The sequence below is a fragment of the Schistocerca americana genome, chromosome X (assembly GCF_021461395.2).
Source record: "Schistocerca americana isolate TAMUIC-IGC-003095 chromosome X, iqSchAmer2.1, whole genome shotgun sequence".
NCBI lineage: Eukaryota > Metazoa > Arthropoda > Insecta > Orthoptera > Acrididae > Schistocerca > Schistocerca americana.
In genome coordinates this window covers 184,079,695-184,102,745 of record NC_060130.1, presented here as the reverse complement: position 1 = coordinate 184,102,745, position 23,051 = coordinate 184,079,695, and the positions used below count along the sequence as shown (strand labels likewise).

At 44.3% G+C, this 23,051-nt stretch overlaps 1 protein-coding gene across 1 annotated transcript in view; it reads right to left on the bottom strand.

The window, feature by feature from the left end:
- Positions 1–951: 951 nt before the first annotated feature.
- LOC124555192 (protein sarah) overlaps positions 952–23,051 on the bottom strand; it is a 45,955-nt gene continuing 23,855 nt past the window's right edge. Inside the window, exons 4-5 of the mRNA XM_047129037.1 lie at positions 22,273–22,441; positions 952–3,402 (exon numbers count right to left, since the gene is read on the bottom strand). Of these exons, the coding sequence (XP_046984993.1) occupies positions 3,269–3,402; positions 22,273–22,441 (303 nt within the window). The 3' untranslated portion in view covers positions 952–3,268. The remainder of the gene's footprint in view (positions 3,403–22,272; positions 22,442–23,051) is intronic.

The window sequence follows — 23,051 nt, the reverse complement described above, 5'->3', positions numbered from 1 at the left end:
AACCAAAATGATCCAAAAATCAAAAATTGTCTGAGATTATGATCCTATACCTTTGCCCTTTAACAGCATTAATGTAACAGCTTGGTCAAAAAGAGCAATTATTTAACATACAAACAATTCATAGACTCTAGGCCGTAATACAAAATGACATCACTGAATTAAGTGGGTCTACCATCACATTTAACAAAGGACACTAGCACAACTTCTTGGACAGACTACTATTCTATGAACAACTGAAATCCAAATCACTTCTGCAACAAGATAGGTTCAAGTGACTCTGAGCACTATGGGACTTAACATCTGAGGTCATCAGTCCCCTAGACTTAGAACTACTTAAATCTGACTAACCTAAGGACATTAAACACATCCATGCCCAAGCCAGGATTCGAACCTGTGACCGCAGCAGCCGCGTGGTTCCGGACTGAAGTGCCTAGAACCTCTCGGCCACTGTGGCCGGCAAACAAGATAGGAAATACAGAACTGGCAGAAATTAAATGTTTTACATTTAACCCAAACAAAAGTAATTAATGCTGCCTTTTCATTCATACAAAAAGAAAAATCTTATTGAAATACCTCCAACATGAAATTCACACTTGCTGTTACACAGTAGATGGTCAGCTCATTTATTTTAATCACTGAATGCCTATGAAAAATAATTTTTGTCAAGACATTTTGGAGGGGTGGAGTGTATTGTACTATGAGTGAAGAATTTCCAGTAATTATGCTTATACCTATTCACCATTCTCCAGCATGCAGCAATCACAAGCTGATCAGAATCCTGGATATTGCATCTGGAGTCTACAATGGGGCATTACGTACAATTAAATCACATAATAATACTGCATTGTAAACATTAACCCTTTGAATACTTTAAGTACAAATTAAATTGATATGACTCAATAACAAAATATTGTGTATTTCAGTAACAGGACATTGTATGTCAACTTTTGGTTCTCCCTATTCGACTCAAACTCATCTGAAAATATTTTCAAGTGTGTGTGTGTGTGTGTGTGTGTGTGTGTGTGTGTGTGTGTGTAAAAACTGTACAGATTGGTACTTATGTCTGACAGAAAATATTATATACTTTCCTTAGTAATCCATAAAGTAGTACTTCCTTGATTATTCATTTTTCAATATGTAAATATATAAATCTAACATTTATAGGTGATTTAAATATCTGTCTTTATTTTTATTTTATAGCCAACCAACTTTATCCCTCACACAGTACTGTAACTATCTACATAAAATAAACCATTTGAATTTCTTTCCATTCATTCTTCTAGTCACTTCATTTATGTAAGCTACAAGAACTGCATTAAAAGTTCATAATACTAGTATATATTTTTTGCAAATTTACAACTGATGAATAATAGTGTTGTTTTATTACCTTAATTTTGCACTTTGGCATCAACAATTACACCCATGATTTTAATAGGTTATGTTCAGTCAACTTAAGAAATACTGGTGATGGGAAGAGGGTATATCAACCTGAAGTTTCAACAACATACCTTTAATAATGAACCTTCTCTCATGATATTCAGGGATAAGTTTTGGTGGTGGTGTTTCTTCTTCTTCGTTGTCTGATAAATTCCCCCTCCCCACAAGTTACATGAAAGATGAAATTAATTTCTCATGTTCAACAGTAATGTGAAATAAATGCTTACATGGCACATGCAACCCAGTTAAAGACAAGAGAAGTGTGAAGATAATTTATATTTTATGGAATCTGGGTGAACTGAAGTAGAACAGAAGAAAAACTACAGTGGAGAGAGAAGAACATAGTACATGACCAACTAAAGTAATGGTACCAAATTACAAGAAATGCTTCAGGTTATTAACCTCTAGAACTTTCTTTTCCAAATACATGCCATCCTTTTGCTTTGTGATCCCTAATCCTCAACAAACAATGATTTTACCAAATACTGCTTTGATAAGAGCCATTCCCTTCATACTGTTAACGACTATATCCTGTTTCCTTCTGATACTCCACAATATTTCCAGTCATCATTCAACTTTGTCAATGAACTCTCAATTTCTTCTCTGCACATTGCCCCTATTGAGTGCATAAACATTAATTAAGGTTCATTTTAATGAGAAAATGGCAATACATTTCTCACATGCTTTCTCTGTAAATACTTAACAAGAAGTAAATTTTTGAAATTAGATTTTCCCTTCACATCTTTTGATGAAGGCCAATGAGACATATCACATGAGTGCTAGTATTCCTTCCAAACATTATATATTTACCTTATGAATGGATCACTTCATTGAAGGGAAGAGAAAAAAAGCACTCCGTAGTTCATGTAGAGCCTTAAAAGCAACAGCACAATAAACAACCGTATATCACAAACACAATACTTATATGAATGTACATATCAAGAAGACACATGAACAAGACAATTTTAACACAAGTAACAAGATAACTGCTGCTATTTCTTTCTTCTTCTATTACAGTAATTATTATTTGATCCATTTACACCTTACACACCAGAGTTTCACTCAAACACAGGAGCTGCACCCCCCTCCCCCCAATCCGACAACCTCAACAACACAACTGGTAGTAGTGACACTTGTAAGAAAACTAATCAATGCCCATGGAAACCCTGGCTTACCTTCTGCAACATAACATTTAATAATTATGATATTCTGTATTAACTGACAACACAGAACACATTTACAATATTCAAACTACCATCTTTTATGAACTGACAATTTAAATCACTGTGATAGGTAGCAAATCTCAGTACACTCAAAAAATTCTGTGCCACACATATTGATATCCATTGACACTTTACTGGGGAACAGGGTATTCCCATGCTGAAATGTGTATATATGTGAATATATTTACAAAAACATATGTACGCACCGATTCTTACATTTTCAATTAAGTTAAGCATGCTATTCCCAAAAATAAATACACAGACTATGAAACTTCTTAGGTGAATTAGAGATTTGGACTAGTTTAGGAAGGTGCACCTATGCATCAAGCCTGTTATCCTACATTCACAAAGATGTAATTATAAAGTAACTTGTAGAACTGTACAATTCAGACTGTTAATACTTGTTCTGCATAGTATGACTTCCAGTTCTTTCAAATACATTTACCATTTTACAATACAACATACAGTTCAAAGTATCAGAAACACAAATATGTACAATGAATCACACTTATAATTTTATCTTAAAATCAGTAGTCATGTCATGCAATATCAATTAAAACATGCAACATTCATTAGAATTAAATTTTTACAGCCTTCTACTCAGTTATTCACTTGTGTTCTGGACATCGTGTCTGCGCTATTCGACCTTTTGGGTGCTGAGTTCCAGAATCTGACTCCTCACAGATGTGGACAACAATTCCTGGTTGGTCTCCTGATGGAGGATGCAATTCATGTGTTTCACCTGGTAACATTTTTACCACAACTTTTAATGCACAGAAATAAAAATATGAAAGAACATTACTTACTAGGCAATGCTGAATATTTGGTGTAACTTATATGAATCCATTACTATCATTTTCTTCATTTCTTCTCATACTGATAGATTCTCTTTAGATCATACAATGAGATGCAGGGCTTAAGGTAAAACAGATTAATACAAATTAACTGCACAGCTGTAGTCAGATGTCAACAGAACTTATCCTGGACAAAAGTATTTTCCTACTTATAACTATACATTTATTTGACATTGCGCAACATTGTTTCAAGAAAACTAAAGATGAAATTAGGGTGGAGAGAGTGATGTATTCAACACAGCGAAGACCCAGAATTCGAGTGTGTGTCTTTGTAGCAGCTGCCCCTACATCATAACAGGAAATGGTAATGGGTTGAAACCAGGAGTAGCATGCAACTAAATATCTGACAACACATGAGAGTATATCAGAAAGATACTGTAGACTCTGTGGGAGAAGGAATGATTATAGTATTAAGTAGAAATATTAAGTCTAGTGACGTCTAAAATGAATCAGAATGAACTAATATGGACAAGAGCACCAGTGGTCAGTGAACATAGATTAAAAATCTTATGTTTCTGTGGACCACCGGATTTAGACAAGTCACTCACAGTCATTCAAAAACAGCCTAAAGTTCATGGTACAGAAATGTCCCTAGCACACTGCAGTTGTAGATGGTGACTAATCATACCAGTATCAACTTGAAGAACTACAAATATCTTATTGGCAATAAGGACAAACAGTCTCAAGAAGTAATACCTAATACACTGTCTGGCTACTGCCTCTAACAATTACTCTGACACTCCATATCCAAAAGATACATTTTAGGGTACAGACCTTATCTTTTTCAGAGTGTCACACACAAAAGGATTAGTGACCCGACACTATTACAGAAACAATTATTACTGAGGCAAGAAAGTCATCAGGAAACTGGAGTATTTGTGTTTGGTAAGCTATATGCTCCCAAATTAGATCCATTCCTAGCTCATATTTATCGAGAATCTCTTGCACAGCAAACAATCTTGCATGACTGGTAAGGACCACAGGCCACACTCAATTGCAAAAAGAACAAGATATCAGATGCACAGAATTTCAGACCACTATCACTGACATCTGTCTGTCACATGGTCCTTGAGCACAGTCTACACTTAAATTTTATGACTTTCCTGGAGAAAACAAGCTTCCGCCAAAGAATCAGCATGGCTTGTAGCAAAATTTGCTCATACGAGAAACAGCTCACTTTGTTTATACAATCAATAGACACAGGTGAAAACGTAGATTCTGTCTTCCCAGATTTCCAAAAGACGTTGACACATTACTATGTTGTCAACTACTAACCTAAATACAATTTTATGGAGTATGGTTAGAGATATATGATTGCCTCAATGTTTGACTGATACAATAATGGATATTATGCTAGATGGCAAATGTTCCAAAGAAATGTTAGTAACATTGGGGGTGGTCGGTTGGTCGATTGATTGATTAAAGGGACCAAACTAATAGGTCACGAGTCCATTTTTCCTCTAACAGACAGGTTGACGTGACTGTAGATCAGAGAGAGCCTACGGTGCAAAACCCAGGAAAAGAAGACTCCAATGTCTACAAAAGATCAATGAAGGCACGGTAAGCGACAAAAAGAAGAAAGGGGAGAGAGGAAGAAAGGCAAGCTAGGTGCCCCATCTAGGGAGCAACTGGAAGCCCCTGAGGGCAGACTGCAATGAAGGGACATACATCCCCCAACCCTACCACTTACCAAAGGTACTCCACTTAGAAATAGCCTAGGAAATACTAGCAACACAGACAGGGCAAGAGAAGCACACAGAGACAAAAGATGAACAACAGGGGGAAAGAATAGTAAAAGAACAGGTGAGGGTGAGGATCAGGCTGGAACACCAAGCCCAGACAGCTGCAGTCCGGTCTGAGCAGTGGAGGCAACAAAGTGTTCTGCAAACCCCTTAATGGGCCAATGAGGTTAAGCGGCCCTCCCTCAAAGAGTGTGGTAAAAGGCCCCTTCATGAATAAAACTTAAAACTACCTGCTGAGGCATCATCTTCTAATGCCATGGGTAGTGAGTCATAGAGATTAAGTGAAAGCCACAGGGCAGCTAGGCTGGGACAGTCCAGCAAAATGTGGACCACCATCAAACGGGAACCGTGACAACAGTGGGGTGGGTCTTCGCGACAGAGGAGATGACCACGAGTCAGTCAGATATGACCAATGCGGAGTCAGCAAAGGATGGCAGAGTCCTTGTGAGAGGCCTGCATGGAGGACCTGCACAGTCTCCTTTGAAGCGTGAGCCATTCTGTATTCCTAAAACTTGATGACATAATACCAATCTGAGGTTTTTTCCCAGAATACTGATCTGAAAAGTTGGTTTGGTGGTAGCCACTTTGACCAGGCTATCAGCAAGTTCATTCCCTGGGATCCCGATGTGGCCTGGGGTCTACACAAAGGTCACTGAGCATCCACATTGCTCTTGGGCACACAGGGAATCCTGAAAAGCAATGACAAAGGGATAGCTAGGGTAATACTGGTCAAGAGCTTGCAAACTGCTCAAATAGTCGCTGCGGGTGGAGAAAAATTGGTGGCAATGGGCCCTGGGAGAGACTGAGCCTTTTGGACCTTATGATAGGTCAAGACAAAGCTGTGCCCGAGGGATACACCTTGGAGTACATGAGTGGGCCCGGAGGACAGGTGGAAAAGGAAACAATTGGAGGTCAGATAGGTCTGGCCAGATGGGGATTGGGCCACAATTGTGGGTGACGAATTTCCGTTTTTGGAAAGCGAACACGGTAGCTCGGACGCTTAGGGGAGCTGCAAACATGGGTAGCATAATTGACAAGCTGCTGTTGGTGCCTGATCCACAACAGAGGGACCCCTGCCACCACAAATACGCGGTTCAAAGGGCTAGTTCGAAGGCTTTTGTCGCAAGTCGATCCCCACAGTGGTGTACCGGATCCAGTATTTGCAGTGCTGAGGGTGATGCTGAACTGTATGCCAGAGTCCCATAATCAAAACGGGATTGTATCAAAGCTTTGTAAAACTGCAGAAAGGTAGTTAAATCTGCACCCCAGATAGTGTTACTCAGGCAGTGAAGTGTGTTAAGGAGCCGCCAGAGATTCCACTTAAGCTGACAAATCCAGGGAATCCATGTCAACCGAGAATCGAAGATCAGTCCTTTAAAGTTGTGTGTTTCCATCGTACTGTGTAGTTGTTTGTTGAGGTAAAGTTCTAGATGTGAACAGTACGACATCAACAGAAGTGCACGGCTTGAATCTTGGTGGCTGAAAACCGAAAGCCTTGGGTGAGGGCCGATGCCTGTGCCTTTTCTATGGTGCCTTGCAGTCAACATTCAGCGACACTCACACTAGAGGAGCGACAGTAGAGGCAAAAGTCATTAGCACTCAAGGAGGGTGATACTGAGGGCCCCACAGCTGCTGCTAGATTACTAGATGGCTACTAGAAAGAGAGACAGACACTCAGTAGAGCGCCATGTGGGGCACCATACTCTTTGATGGGGTGGGGCGGGGGGTGCGGGAGTGGGGGGGGGGGGGGGGTGGTGGTACTGTAGGAAGCACCAACTAAAACCCAGAATGTATGGTGCGACGGGAAATTCTGGATAAAAATCTGGAGCGGACCCCAGAGACCCCATTCGTGTAAGGTAGCAAGGATATGGTGTCATCATGTTGTGTCATAAGCCTTTTGCATGTCAAAGAAGATGGCTATAAGATGTTGACATTGGGCAAATGCTGTTCAGACAGCATACACCAGATTACCAGTAGTGGAATGGCCTTGGAGAAAACCACACTGGGGTGGAGCCACAAGACCACAAGATTCAAGGAGCCAACACAGCAGCCATCTCACCATGCATTCAAGCAACTTACAGAGAACATTGGTGAGACTTATTGGGCGATAACTGTCCACTCCTATAGGGTGCTTACCCAGTTTGAGCACTGGGACAGTGATACTTTCTCCCCACTATGATGGGAACTCCCCCTTGCTCCAGATGTGGTTAAAGCTGGCAAGGATATGATGCTGGCAATCCACCGGTAGGTGCTTCATCATTTGGTTGTGGATGCTGTCTGGCCCCAGAGTTGTATAATGGCAGTGGGCTATGACTGATGAATTACCACTCACTGAATGGAGTATTATACGGCTCCAGGTGGCATGTAGTGAAAGATAATTGCTTTTGCTCCATCCATTGTTTTAGAACATAAAAGGCAGGTTGATAATTCTCAGACACTGAGGCATGAGCATAATGTAGAGCAAAATGTTCAGCAACGGCATCTGGGTCAGTGTAGACAGTGCCATTCAAGGTAATACCAGGTACACATGCAGGTGTCTGGTATCCATAGAGACATCTGATCTGCGTCCAAACCTGGAAGCAGAGGAACAGGGTCTGGTGGTTGAAACTTACCGTTCCAGCATTCTCGCTTCTGTCATTTTATTAGGTGGCAGACGTGGGCACGGAGCCACTTAAAGACTATGAGGTCATCAATGGGTGCCACTTATGGTGCTGGTGAGTCTGCCTACGGTCTCTAACGGCCTCTGCAATTTCTGACAACCACCAAGATATTGTCTTCTGTTGAGGTGGGCCAAGGAACAGGGGATCGCTAAATCAGCTACCAAAAGAATGGCTGTAGTTGTATTCTGGACTACCTCATTGATATCTCCATGCGGCGGGGAGCTAAGGGCAACAACACAGGCAAAAGCACCCCAATCAGCACAGGTGACAGCCCATCTGAGCAGGAGTCCAAAGGAGTGACACTGATGGAGGGACAGGAAGATTGGGAAGTGGTCACTACCACACAGGTCATTGTGGACTTTCCAGTGGATGGATGGGCCTAGACGGTTTCTTGCACCACTGAAGTGTGTGGGGGTACAAGTATTCAAGAGACAAAGGTCATGTTGTGCCAGAAAGTTTTTGAGGTCTTTACTGCTGCCAGTGATTGTGGTCCATCCCACAAAGGGTTATGGATGTTGAAATCACCCAAGGTTAGCAGATGTGGGGGTGAGCTACGAAACCAATGCAAATAATATGTTCTGAGACAAGTCACCATTGGGAAGGAGGTAAAATTGCAGATGGTAATAGCCTGAAATTTCGTTATCCAGACAGCCACAGCCTCCAAAGATGTATTAAGAGGCACAAGTTCGCTACATAGAGTGTGCCCGAGGAAGTGTAATATTACCTCTAATGTTCTCCATGTGTACAAACTACTTATGAGCTTGGATCAAGAGCAATATAAGAGCGATTTCTGAGAATGCTGTTTACTGGAAAATATTGTCATTGGACAATCATACGGAAATGCAGAAAGGCTTTGACAAAATTTACACTTAGCATAGTGCTATTTAATGCAAGATAACAAAGAGAAACAGCCTGATCTGATTATGAGAGTAGTGGAGAATATCTTGAGCATGTTACCTCCTGCAAATATTTAGTAATAATACAATGTGTCCTCGAAGACCCACAATCATTTTAAAAAATTGTAGCTTGGAAGCTATTTTAGATACAGAATTGTGGTTTCTTGTAAAATGTTTAGCATATCTCAAAGTTTTTCCTTGCCTTTTGTAGAAGATTTGACTATGAGTGCATCAAAATTGTGGCAGACCAGCAGAAGGCACAATGTGTCATATGGTATGCAGAATCCAAATCTGTGACAACAGTACTATAAAATTATCAGTGCCAGTATGGTAGGGCACGGCGAGCAACTGACAATCAGAAAATGTGTGTTTTCAGATGAAGAAATGTTCGACATTTCTGGACATTTTAATCACCACAGGATTATGATTTGGGATGCCAAAAACCCACACAGCATAGATGAACCTATCAGCAGTAGTCAAAAGCTTAATTTTTGGTGTGGCCTTATACATCATAGTGTGATATATCCAATTTTCTTTGCAGAGAAAACCATAACACGAAATTTTTACTTGAGCATGCTCATATAGTTCCTGTTACCACAGAGAGAAGAGCTGCAGCTGTCCATCTTACAGCATGATGGTGCACCTCCACATTGGAGTCTGCCTGTGCGGGATGTGCAGAACATTTCCTGAGGCACAGATGGGTTGTCATGGCCACATCGCATGGCCTCTGTGCTCTCCTACTGTCATGCCATTAGACTACTACTTTTATGGGATTATGTAAAGGATACCGTGTACACAACACCAGTCAATAACACTGCTACCTTTTGTGCACGAATTAATGAAGCAATCAGACTGTTGATGTGGCAATGCTGACCCATACATGGGCAGAACTAATATTGCACTGATGTTCTGTGAGTGATGAGTGAGGCATACAATGAAAATCTGGGATAAGAAAGAGAGAGAGAGAGAGAGAGAGAGAGAGAGAGAGAGAGAGAGAGAGAGAGAGAGAGAGAGAGAGAGAGAGAGAGAGAGTGGGGGGGGGGGGGGGGGGGGAGAGAAATGTTTCACAGCAAACCATGATGCTCTCTCTCTAATAGTTTTCAAGTTACGATATTTTGAAATGATAGCAGAATTTTATGGACCCCATCCTAAGAAACAATATGAAATGGGAGGATCATGCAAAATTAGTATTAGGAACTGGAAATGAAATAGTTTAATTTGTTGGGTTTTTTTTTTAGAAAGTGCAATGTATGAGGTGCATCCAGAAAGCAAGTTTCCTGATGTTGTTTTCTTTAAAAATGGTTCAAATGGCTCTGAGCACTATGGGACTTAACTTCTGAGGTCATCAGTCCCCTAGAATTTAGAACTATTTAAACCTAACTAACCTAAGGACATCACGCACATCCATGCCCGAGGCAGGATTCGAACCTGCGACCGTTGCGGCCGCGCGGATCCAGACTGTAGCGCCTAGAACTGCTCGGCCACTCCGGCCGGCTGTTTTCTTTAAAGCAGATTTATTTAGCAGGCAAAATTGCACATGTGCTGGCCGGACAGATGAGCCAAATCAACTGGTCTACTCTATATATTTGGTGAAGTGTTTATAGTGCACTAACCAAGTGAATCCTCTCCAGTGCCATCATAATGCTATATAACTCTGCATCATAATTTCTAAATTTTCCCAGAAGATGCACTTTGAAAATCCTATGAGGGAAAACAGCAGAACAACTGAGGACAATCTCTTGCTGGGATCCATCTGCATGAACTGTGGTATGTACTTAAAATCGAAGAAAAAATTTGTAAAAACGTAATCTGGAGTACAATTTTTCTTGTACCATGCCACACTTAAAACCACTTTGAGCCTCTGAAGACACCAAGGTGGCAATGCGTTCCATCACTTGCTCTCTATTTGGAGGTCTGACAGATCCAGATTCTTGAGACAGTCAGTAGCACATATCCCGAATGGCTTGGTCGCATGTGGCCAATTCCTGAACAGCCGTTCAAAGTTGGGTTGGACCACTGCACTAAATGACAACGACTGAGATGATGCTGGGATTTTCAGTGCCTGTCAAGCCAAAAGGATACATCGCCGAATCTAAAGTTGTGGTTCACCAGCCTCTGCACACAGAGTCCGAACTGGGCTGGTCCAGTCAATATCAGAATGCCCTTATGGTGGACACCATCTAACATCTTGAGGTAGGAAATATGGGCTAATCCACAGACCATGCTGCCATAATCTAAACATGATCAATCAAATGCCCTATAAAATTGCAGGGGGCAGAACCTCTCAGCTCCTCATACTTTTCCACTAAGGCATTTGAAAATATTCAATAACTGGAAACTCTTTGTTTGTAGGTCTCGTGTGGGAGGCAAGTTAATTTTGAGTCAACCAATAAGCCCAAAAATGTAAAATATTGTCTCCCTTTGTGAGCAATGGTTGGATAAAACTTCAATAAGTACGGTTAAAACTGACAAATGTGGTCTTCTCTGGTGAGAACTGAAAACCAGTTGTCTTGGCCCAGGTTCCCAGCCTCCTGTTGGGCAGTTGTCGCTGCCTCGTCATTATAAGATCAGAGGAGTAAAGGAAGATTGTGAAGTCATCCACAAACGAAGAGCTCATGACTGTTGAGGAAATGCCACTGCCAGCAATGGCAAACAATGTGACACTAAGTACACTGCCTTGGGGGACCCCACTCTCTTGAACATTAATATTGCTTCCTTCAAAGTCATGGGGTACTATCAATCAAACTAGATCTAACTGAAATAAGAGAGGAGCTGCCCTTCTGCTTCAGGGCACAGACGACAGAGCATGGCATAATGAACCTCATCAGGTCCTGTGCAGTGTCTATGGCCACAGACAGAGCTGATTCCAGTTCCCACATGTAGCATGGAATGTTGTAGATTTCCTCATAATGCAAGAAGAAATGGAGCTTCATCATCTCTGCAGTCCTGCAGAACACCTGAAAAGCAGGAGCTTGCCTGGATGACACAGTGACTGTACGAAAGTGTTCAGCTTAAACCTGAGCCATGTTTTTAGGTGCATCCACCACGATGCCATTCCTTGACAAGGCTGTATGGGGATGTGTACTGCCCTTGCCTGAAATCAGCCTTATTCATTCACAAACTTTTGCAGTGGAAGTGGACCACTTAATGGATGTTGTTAATTCCTGCCAGGGATCCCTCTTCCATATTTTTATCACTCGCCTTGCATGTGCTCTCGCGGATCTGAAGGCATGAGGGTTTTCTGTAGTTGGATGGTGTTTGAAGTGCCCCAGAGCGTTTCATGTGGCTCTGATTGCCAAGAAACAGTCGTCATTCCAACAAGATACAAGCTATTGTCTGAGATGGTTGCTAGACTGGGGGATGGACTCTGCAGCAGCCCATTGGATCTCAGAAGTGATATGGGCCACTATCTCCTGTGCACGATCCTTTTGTTCAAAAATAGCCTGTCAACTTTACGGAAACCAATTTGCACTTTCAATCATCCACCTTCATTGTCTCCTGTTAATCACCATCCAAATCAGTAGATAGGTCCACAGTGGGAAGTGATCACTAGAATGGAAACCTGTAGCCACTTGCCACTGAACCAAGTCTGCAATAGCTGGAGAGCAAAATCAAAGGTCAATGATTGAAAAACACACTTCAGTGGTGCAAATGTGTGTCACCTGTCCACAGTTCAAAAGGCAGATATTCTAAGAACTCGATCCCTGGAGCAAGTGGTAGCTGAGCCTCACAGCTCATTGAGTGTCGTCCCCCCCCCCCCCCCCCCACGATTCCCGATGGAGGAATTGGAGTGGGAGTGCCCAGAAGAGCTCTGTCAGTGCATCTGAATTTTAAAGGATCATGATGTAGAAGAAATAAAGAACACACTGTGATGTTAAATGGTGCTACACTTCCACAGCAACCCTGTCTCCAGTCATATCCTCCTTCCTGTAGGGGTGGTAATCCCTTAATGCAGGTGTGGTTGGTTGGTTTTGGGGAAGGAGACCAGACAGCGTGGTCATCGGTCTCATCGGATTAGGGAAGGATGGGGAAGGAAGTCGGCCGTGCCCTTTCAGAGGAACCATCCCGGCATTTGCCTGGAGCGATTTAGGGAAATCACGGAAAACCTAAATCAGGATTGAACCGTCGTCCTCCTGAATGCGAGTCCAGTGTAATGCAGGTGTGTTGGTGACTTTAAAATGAGTTTCTTGCAAGCAGATGCCGAACAGTTTCTCCTGGACCAGGAGCTGTAATTCTTCCAAATGTGACCAGTATCCATGTAAATTCCACTGCAACACAGAAGTCCCTGTGGGAGCCGTTAATTAGAGATGGTTGTTCTTGACTTTCTGCCTCCGAGGCGGTGATTTACCTGAGAGGTTAGGGAGAATGTCAGCTGGTGTTCAGCTCTCTGGTTCCCCCAAGTGGAATCCCATATCCCCAAGAGTAAAGTTCCCAGCTGAGAGGGAGAGAGCTCAGCGATCTGAAGATTTAACCGCCACTTTCTTCAACTCTGAACTACTTTCTGAAGGGTGTTTTTCCTTACTTATAGGAGGAGTTGGTTGCTTGGCTTGAGGGGACGGCTTAGTTGTAAACCCATCACCGACAGCTTCTGAATGACTTCCGGTTCAGCTGTAACTTGTCCCCCCCCCCCCCCCCCCCCCCCAAGGCACAATGACAAGTGCATGTTCTCCTATTTGAGTCTGTGGTCTCAGTTTGTGTGGAGGCATCACACTTGGGAATTGGCTTCTTTAGGGTGGATGCAAAAGAAATAGCAAAACCTGGAGGTTGCATAGCTCTGAAAGCTTTTTTAGCTTCACCATAGGGTATGAGTATCATGACTTTCAGCTCCTGAATATTCCTTTCCTCGTTGTAAACCTCACACTTTCTGCTCCATACTGGATGATCCCCTCAGCAGGTTATACATTTTGGAGGAAGTGTACAAGAACTGTCTGATTTGTGGGCTGAGCCTCTATAATTTCTACATGAAGCCCTCCCGTTACATCCCACACTGGTATGGCCAAATCTTTGACATTTGAAGCAATGCACTGGGTTAGGAACAAACGGGCAAACCTTAAGGTGGGTATCGCCTGCAAGGATGTGTTCAGGTAATTCTGGAGTGCTAAATGTTAGAATATATGCTGCAGATTTTTACAATGTGCCATTGACTCTCCTCATAGTTCTGCACTTTTGTGATGCCCATATTTTTCCATTCTTCATGTAACTCCACAGGGTCCATCTCCATTGTATTGGAGCAGGTAACCACACCTTTACAGAAGTTAAGGGTGTTATGCAACTCAGCCTTGACTGGATAGTCACCTAAGGCCTTATTCCCCAGAAACTCAGATAGTTGGTTTGAAGTAGCAGTTTCAACTAGTAGTGTTCCATTACGATGTCATTAGAGACTTTTTAGGGACCCAGAAAACCCTCCAATGCCTTGTGAATATAGAAAAGGGACACCACCTCAAACATTCCCCCTGTTCTCTTGATTACAATGAAAGTGCTATAGCACACTAGTGTCCTGTCACTATGATTCTGCAAATACTTCTTGGGAGGACTGACCAACCAGCTCCCTTTGATGAGTGGTTGTAGGAACTACCTGACGGTACACCCGTCCCATCAGGAATAGTTGTTTGATGAGGTCGATCCATAGCTACATGCTACATCAGCATGTAGCACACTTCGAGGTTGAGGTTTCTTTTACGGAGGTGTGTACCTCCTTCATGGGCCAGGCGGTGAAGCCAAAGACTGCCGTTCTACAAAACACACAACATTACACTGCCGTGGCACACAGTGGTCACTGAAGCATGCGCAGAGCTTACGGTAACAGAGGACTGGTGGTGCTTACCAGTCCCCAGCTCAGGAACCTGGGGTCACCAAGCTGAGCACTTGGTGGGAAGTGTTTTAGAGTACACCATTCAGTGCACATTGTTGAACGTGGGGCTCTGCAGTCGAAGGCCCCTTCCAGTTCCCATGGTGACCCAAGAATATCATCCCTGCCATTGCAGTGGGCGTATGGTTATCAAAACTTGATACAGGATCATACTGCCTGGTTTTGCCCAGATACATGGTCATCCAGGCCAATGGATACTCTACACTCAAACCATGCCACAGAGACAGCCACAGCCTGCTGGGGGCAACATTATGCTATAGGGGACATTTGTCTGGTATTCCATGGGACCTGTGGTAGCAATCCAAGGCAGCACATGGATTCAACAAGTCCTTTGTACATTTCTCGAGGAATGTGGCACCAGATGTCTATGCGCCAGTCAAGCAATTCCTATAATTGGAACTGGCACCCATCAGCATCACAGATGCGTTCCATCAGGTGGGTTTGAAAGAGGGGAGCGGGGAGGGGGGGACAAAACTGCTAGGTCATCAGTCCCTTGCTCCGAATAAAACAATGTCACAAGGGTGAGAATACAACATGCTAGACTAACAACTGAAAAAGGAGAGAAAGAAAAAACGACAAGAACGACAGAAGGGCAACAAACATGTAAATGGACAAAAGGGGAGAAGAAAAGCACAGGAACGCAAAAAACAGGTAGAAGAAATTAAAACAACAAAACAGATCACCATGGCTGGCTTACCATGAGAATAAAAAGGAGAAGCCAGTCACTCTGCAACACATTAAAACCTCCACCCCAAAAGTTTTAGGGTGGAGGACACAGAGAGACATGCACTAAAACTTACATCAAATGATAAAACCCACCATCACAAATAAAACGTAAAATTAAATCAGCTGATGAGATGTTGTCAGATAAAATTAGCGACAGCGAGTTCGGTAACTGAAGATTTCGTCACAGGGCAGTCAAAGTGGGACAGTGCACCAGAATGTGGGCCACTGTCACCCGGGCGTCGCATCGACACTGAGGCGGGTCTTCATGGTGCAGGAGGTAGCCATGGGTCACCCAAGCATGGCCAATGCGGAGCCGGCAGAGAACCACAGAGTCACTGCGAGAGGCCCGCATGCAGGACTGCCACACATACATAGTCTCTTTAACAATACGCAGTATGTTGTGCGTACTGAGACTATGCCATTCCATCTCCCAAAGCTGAAAAACCTGGCGGCGTAAAAACAAACACAGGACAGTTATTGGAATGACGATCTCCATAAGCGGTTTCCGTGTTGCCTGTTTGGCCAGCCTGTCAGCAAGTTCATTGCCTGAGATTCCGATATGTCCTGGGGTCCACACAAACACCACTGAACGACCGGACCGTTCCAGGGCATAGATGGACTCCTGGATGGTCGCTACCAAAGGATGACGAGGGTAGCACTGTCGATAGCTTGTATGCCGCTCAAGGAGTCAGTTCAGAGAAAACACTGCAGCTATCGGGCAAGGAATGCTGATCAATATGTCCTCCATGGATATATGGGAAGCCAACGTGACCATCAGCCGTCGAGAAGTCGGTGTAAATGACTTCATGGCCTCGGTACATGTCAAGAATCGAGAGGAAGTGACAGTGGAAAGCCGCAGGGTGAACTCAGTCCTTTGGGCTATGTGAAAGGTCCAGGCAAAGCCGCAGCCTAGGTGTACACCATGGAGGTGCACGCGAATGGACCTTGAGTATAGGTGGTAAAGGCAAGGACTCCAGTTCAGATAGCAGGGATTGGATGCGAACTGCAATTGTAAGCCCTGACCTGGGTCGCCGACCGATGTGGGAGATGAACCGCCATGCGTGGGAAAAGTAGACGGTAATTCGGATGCACTGGAGAACTATGGACGTGTGCAACATAACTGGCGAGCAGTTGTACACGCCTGACCTGCAATGGAGGGACACTCCAGTCTCCGCCAGGATGCTGGTCCTGGACTCGTCCTAAAATCTCCAGTTGCTAGTCGAAGTTCACAGAGGTGTACTGGGTTGTGTAAATACAATGCTGAGGGTGCCGCCGAACCATAAATCAGACTCCTATAGTCAAGGTGGGATTGAACAAGGGCTCTGTAGGGCTGCAGCAGCATAGAGCAATCTGCATCCCAGTTGGTGTTGCTCAGGCAGTGGAGGGCACTGAGATGCTACCAGCACTTCCGCTTAAGCTGACAAAGGTGAGGAAGCCAAGTCAATCAGGCATATCAATTTTTAGGACTGTCTCCACTACAGTGAGGAGATCATCAGTAAGGTAAAGTTGTGGTTCCAGATGAACAGTACGATGCCGACAGAAGTGCATAACACGACTTAGTGGCCGAAAACTGCAAACTGTGGGCTAGAGCCCATGACTGCACCTTGTGGATGGCTCCCTGTAGGCACCGCTCAGCAACACCAGTACTGGTGGAGCAGTACGAAATGCAGAAGTCCTCTGCATACAGAGAGGGTGAGATGGATGGCTCTACAGCTGCTGCTAGAATGTTAATGGCCACTAAAAAAAAGAAATACACTCATTACATAGCCCTGTGGGACCCCATTCTCCTGGATATGGGGGGGGGGGGGGGGACTACAGGAGGCATCAACTTGGACATGGAAAGTAAGAAGTGACAGGAAATTCTGGATAAAAATTGGGAGCAGGCCTCGGAGACCCCACTTATATAATGTGGCAAGGATATGATGTCGCCAGGTGGTGTCACAGGCTTTTTGTACATCAAAAAAAGATGGAAACAAGGGGTTGGCATCTGGAAAAGGCTGTTCGGGTGGCAGACTTGAGGGACACAAGATTATCAGTGGTAGAGCGAGCCAGGTGGAAACCACCCTGGCACCGAGCCAGTCGACCACGTGACTCCAGGACCCAACCCAACCACTGACACACCATACGTTACAGCAGCTTACAAAGAATGTTGGTGAGGCTGATGGGCCAATAGCTATCCACATCAAGTGGGTTTTTGCTGGGTTTGAGCACTAGTATGACTATGCTTTCCTGCCAGTGTGATGGAAAGACGCCATTGCATCAGATTCGGTTGAAGATCACGAGGAGATGCCGCTTGTCGTCACACGAGAGATGTTTAATCATCTGACTGTGGATCCGATCTGACCGAGGAGCAGTGTTCGGGCAATGTGCAAGGGCACTGAGGAGCTTCCATTCTGTTAATGGGGCGTTATAGGGTTCACTGTGGCATGTAGTGAACAACAGGACTTACCCTTCTATCCACCGTTTGAGAGTGCAAATGGCTGGGGGGCAATTCTCCAACGCAGAGGTGCGAGCATAGTGCTCAGCAATTGCATTTATGTCTGTAGATAACATGCTATTTGTGTTAACACTGGGAACACCTGTTGGGGTCTGGTACACAAAAACTCATTTGATCTTTGCCCATACTTGGGAAGGTGACGTATGTCACTCCTGTTTCTGTCTTTTGATAAACTGGCGAACGTGGGCATGGAGCTGTTTAAAAGTTATGAGGTGCTCCAGGGAAGGGTGCTGCTTATGCCGCTGTAGAGCTTGCTGATGATCCTTAATTGCCTCAGCAACTTCCGGCGACCACCAAGGGACTGTCATTCGCCGGGGGCACTCTAAAGAATGAGGGATCGCATTTTCTGCTGCAGAAATGATCATAGTTACCTGCTCAACCACCACATCAATGTTACCACGTGGGGGGAGATTCAACAGAGACAGCAGAGGTGAAAGCACCCAGCATGCCTTGTTTAAAGCCCATCTGGGCAGGCACCCATGTGCCTCACGCCGGGGCAGTGACAGGAAGATGGGGAAGTGGTCACTACGAAACAGGTCATCATGTGCTCTCCAGTGGATAGATGGGAGAAGGCCAGGACTGCAAACCAAGAGGTCAGTGGCTGAATATGTGCCACGTGCCACACTGAAATGTGGGGGGGGGGGGGGGGGCACCTGTATTTAAGAGGCAGAGGTCGAGTTGTGACAGTGAATTTTCGACATCTCTGTCTTGGCCAGTAAGCACTGTCCCACCCCACAAGGGGTTATGAGCGGTAAAATCTCCCAAAAGTAGGAAAAGTTTAGGGAGTTGATCAATCAGTGCAGCCAATGCATTCAGGGGTACTGCACCATCTGAAGGAAGATCTACGTTGCAGACAGTTATTACCTGCGTTGTCCTTATCCTGACAGCCACAGCTTCAAGAGGGGTTTGAAGGGGCATAGATTCACTGCATACTGAGTTCAGGACATAGACACAAACTCTACCTGATACTCTATTATAGTCACTACAGTTCTTGTAATATCCCTTATAGCCGCAGAGGGCAGGGGTCCACATTTCTGGGAACTGGGTTTCCTGAAGGGCAATGCAGAAATCTGGTGTGAAGCTTAAGAGTTGCTGTAGCTCAGCCAGGTGGAGGAAAAAACCGCCATAATTGTGCTGGAGCATGACATTATCGTGAGGCTGGGAAGGCATGAAGTGCGCAAGGAGGCAGGTTATGCCTCAGGGTCACCTACTGCCACTGATTGAATATTTGTATCCATTTCTATGGTGGTTGAGGCATCATTGAGATCCAGGTCTACAGGGGATGCTAAAATCTCCACTGCATCCTAAGATGTGGAGTTGATAGGGTGTGGTGGTGGTGTGCCACCAGAGGGTGCTGTTTCTTAGCGGACTACTACTTAAGTTTGCTTGCTCTCTTGTTTCTCTTTAGGGGCTTGCTGGGAAGATTTCTCCAAAGCAGTTAGCAGTTTCAGGCACGGAGGAAGACCGTGGAGCACTTCTTCCACCAGCTTTTGGCTCCTTAAGCCACTGGTGAGTGTCCGCCGTGGCATTAGTGGAGACCTTGGGAGAGAGGGCCCCAAGGGACCCCTTCCGCACGAGAGGAGCCGGAGGGGGCTGTTGCTTCTCCAGCAAGGGGGAGGGGTCTTGCTCCCGAAGTAGGTGCTTTGGGAGCAACAGAGGAAGATTTGCCCCCTACCACCAAGGGGGCAGATGTATTCTGGTGGCCCAGAGAACCCACAGTTTGTGGCACAGAATGAGGAACCACTGGCACTTGAGACAATGATGTTGATGTAGCTGCAGCATATGTCGACGTCAACCCAATGGGGTGTAATCTTTCAAATTTACGTTTAGCCTCTGTGTAAGTCAACTGGTCCAGGGACTTGTACTCCATGATTTTCTGCTCCTTTTGGAGCACTGGGCATTCTGGCAAGCAGAGGGAGTGGTGCTCTCCACAGTTGATGCAAGTGGGAGGAGGCGCACATGGAGTATCTGGGTGCAGTGGACGTCTGCAGTCTTGACATACAGCACTGGAAGTGCAGCGGGAAGACATGTGCCTGAACTTCCAGCACTTAAAGCACTGCATAGGGGGAGGGATGTATGGTTTAACATCACAGTGCTAATCACCTTGACCTTTTCAGGCAATGAATCACCCTCAAAGGCCAAGATGAAGGCACCGGTAGCAACCCTGTTGTCTTTGGGTCCCCTGTAAACGCGCCGGATGAAATGAACACCCCGCCACCTCTAAATTGGCACGGAGCTCATCGTCAGACTGCACGAGGAGATCGCAATGGAAACAGGAATATCAACCAGCTTGTCACAGGCGAGTAACACTCGGGATTGGGCTGGGGAAGGCTACCTGAATCAAGACTGCGCTGTTTCGCATCTTGGACTGCGCTGTCACTTCTCCAAACTTATCCTCAAGGTGTTCAACAAAAAATTGAGGCTTCATACGTAGAAAGGAGTTCCCATCAGTTCTGCTACAGACTAAGAACTGAGGCGAATATGGCTCTCTCCGTTCTGTAGCCCTATGTTCCTCCCATGGTGTAGCAAGGCAGGGAAACGATTTAGTGCCATACCTGTTGGCATTGTGTTCGATCTTGCCCTTCTTGTAGACTGCTGGTGCTTTATGGTCACCAGCAAGAGATGACTTAGTGCGCTTCATTGCGGGACATCCGCCCTGATGCCACCCACTTTGACCAGGGGCTCTGAGGCAATTAAGGAGCAACTGGCACGATGGCCATTGCCGGGAGTCCTGATGCCCCAGGAAGACAAGCACTTACTCCTTGGCATATGTGGTGAGTTTACGGCTCAGGCATCAGAAGTGCAATCACTGTGTTGTCAGGAGGCTACCACCAAATGGATACATGATGGCCCCACCACAATGGACTGGCTAACATGCTGGATATTCGGCGCAGAGAAATCTAATATTGTCATGGGGGCGAAAGAGGACAGGAGACAACAGAAGATGACATACCCTGGAAAGGGTCCTCGCCCAAACAGTTGAAGCGCAGGTGGAGATGCAAAGCCACAACAAGAGATTCAGGAGATCGAATCTAAGAGCACTATGGATAACTTGTGCACCACGTAAGGCGTCCTTCCCCACACAGCCCACACTTCTGTAGAATTTTGAAAGTGGCAGGTCAAACTATAGAATGGGACTTGAACTCCTAGGACCAAAAAGTGTGAGACTCCTTTTAGTCGTTTCTTAAGACAAGCAGAGGAATACATCGGGCTTATTCTAACCTTTGAACCCACAGGGGGAGTTCCATCGGGCTTACATTAAGTGAATTTGGTGGCCGATACAACAATACAAGTTCACTACCGCTATCCTCGCACATCTATAGCACAAGACACCATCGGGGAAGATATATAGTGGGAACGGATCCAGGTAGCCTGCAATAATGTTCGTGTAAGCACAGCTTCATAAAAGAGCATTCTGGTCACTTTGAAGTATTTTAGACAGTGCAGTGCATGCACTCACCCTATTTGAAACGGAGCCCACTAAATCCATGAGAGGTGCACTAGAGCAACTCATGACGATATTATGGTCTCTCAAGGTGACAAACTCTTACTGGAATGGAATACATTGGAAACAGGGCTATTTTCATTTGATGTCATATATAGAGTCATGTTCTTCACACAGGAAATGAACTCTCACTCTAATATTATACAAGAAAAACTTGAGAAAAAAAATGTCAAAATGCAATTTTAAAATTCACTAACTATCTGCTACTGAAATTAGTACGTCTTCAGATTTACAACAATTCTACATGTGAATGGGAACATGCCAAAGTTTGCAACATTTCACAAAAACTGCCTATTTTACATTGTGTCAGTAAAAACTGCTGATTTCACATTATTTTTTGTGCTATCGTTTACATGAAATTTTCAAGTCCCTACCAACTGAGCATGGTGTAACACAGATTTTTGCGCAGTTAGAAAATAGTGAGGGGTCGGACCTAACCTCACATCTATGGAACAATCACTTATTGCCAGTGCACTCTTTTGCACATACTCTTTGAATTTAGAGTTTTTAACCATTTCTGTTGAGTGCTGCAATTTTCAGAAACACCAAAGTACATGCTGACCACTCAACTTTGGCAACTCAGTAAAGAAGGATGAGACTGGTCTACTACAGTTCCAGAGAGACCATTAATAAGACAATGAAACGGTCACTGTTGACTGTAATGACAAGAACAAAGCAAAGATTTAATCTAGTTTGTATAGAAATCATCTAAATGACAGAACTAAAGTGGAAAACATAATATTTGAATAGAAGATGGCTAACATAACAAATCTAGGACACAATTACTTAATGCAGTTAAGCGTATAAGCATGTAGCACAATGTGCAACAGTTAATACCAATTATCTTACTAGAAGGTACATACCTGGAGTGAGATTAGCTATCGCAGCGAGCAGATCATAGTTAACAAGTGGTTCACCCTCATCCCTTGGAACCCATCCAACAGGTGGAGATGCAGGTGGAGATATGAGAAACTGCTTTACAGGAGCTGGTGGTTGCAAGTGCTGATCTTCAAAGCCAATGGGTGAAACAGGCTGAAAAATGTATGCAAAATACTAAACCAGGCCATATACAAGTACAAAAACATTTTAACACACTCTGTTTATGACAGTAACTTATCAGTTAGAAATGCAACCACCTAATCTACGGAAAGAATAGTCTCTCTGAAAAATATTCTAAATCAAAATTGTATATAAAATGTTTCTGGTAACTTAAAGGAATATGCAAGCTCCTTGCATTTTTTGGAGCTTAAAATTTTAATTCACTTCAGTTTTACCACACAAGCTTGATAGGAGTATTAAGGGGAAGGGGCAAGGGTTGGAGGCATGCTGTTTACCCATCAGAACCCAGTTTGCCATATGTGGATCCACTTTGGTCATTTACTTTTTGGGACTGTATATACAAAGACAGTAACTTGTTCTCGAAAGAACAGTTACTGTTGATGACCGTGCAGCTTTTCCCTTTAATAAATGATGAGTAACTGAAAACCTCAGCTGCCGACAGGTGTTGTTGATAGACCTCAACGTGGACAGCTGAAAATGTGTGCCCCGACTGGGGCCATCTAAGCAGGAGATCTCGGGTTCGAGTCCCAGTCGGGGCACACATTTTCAGCTGTCCACATCGAGGTATATCAACAACACCTGC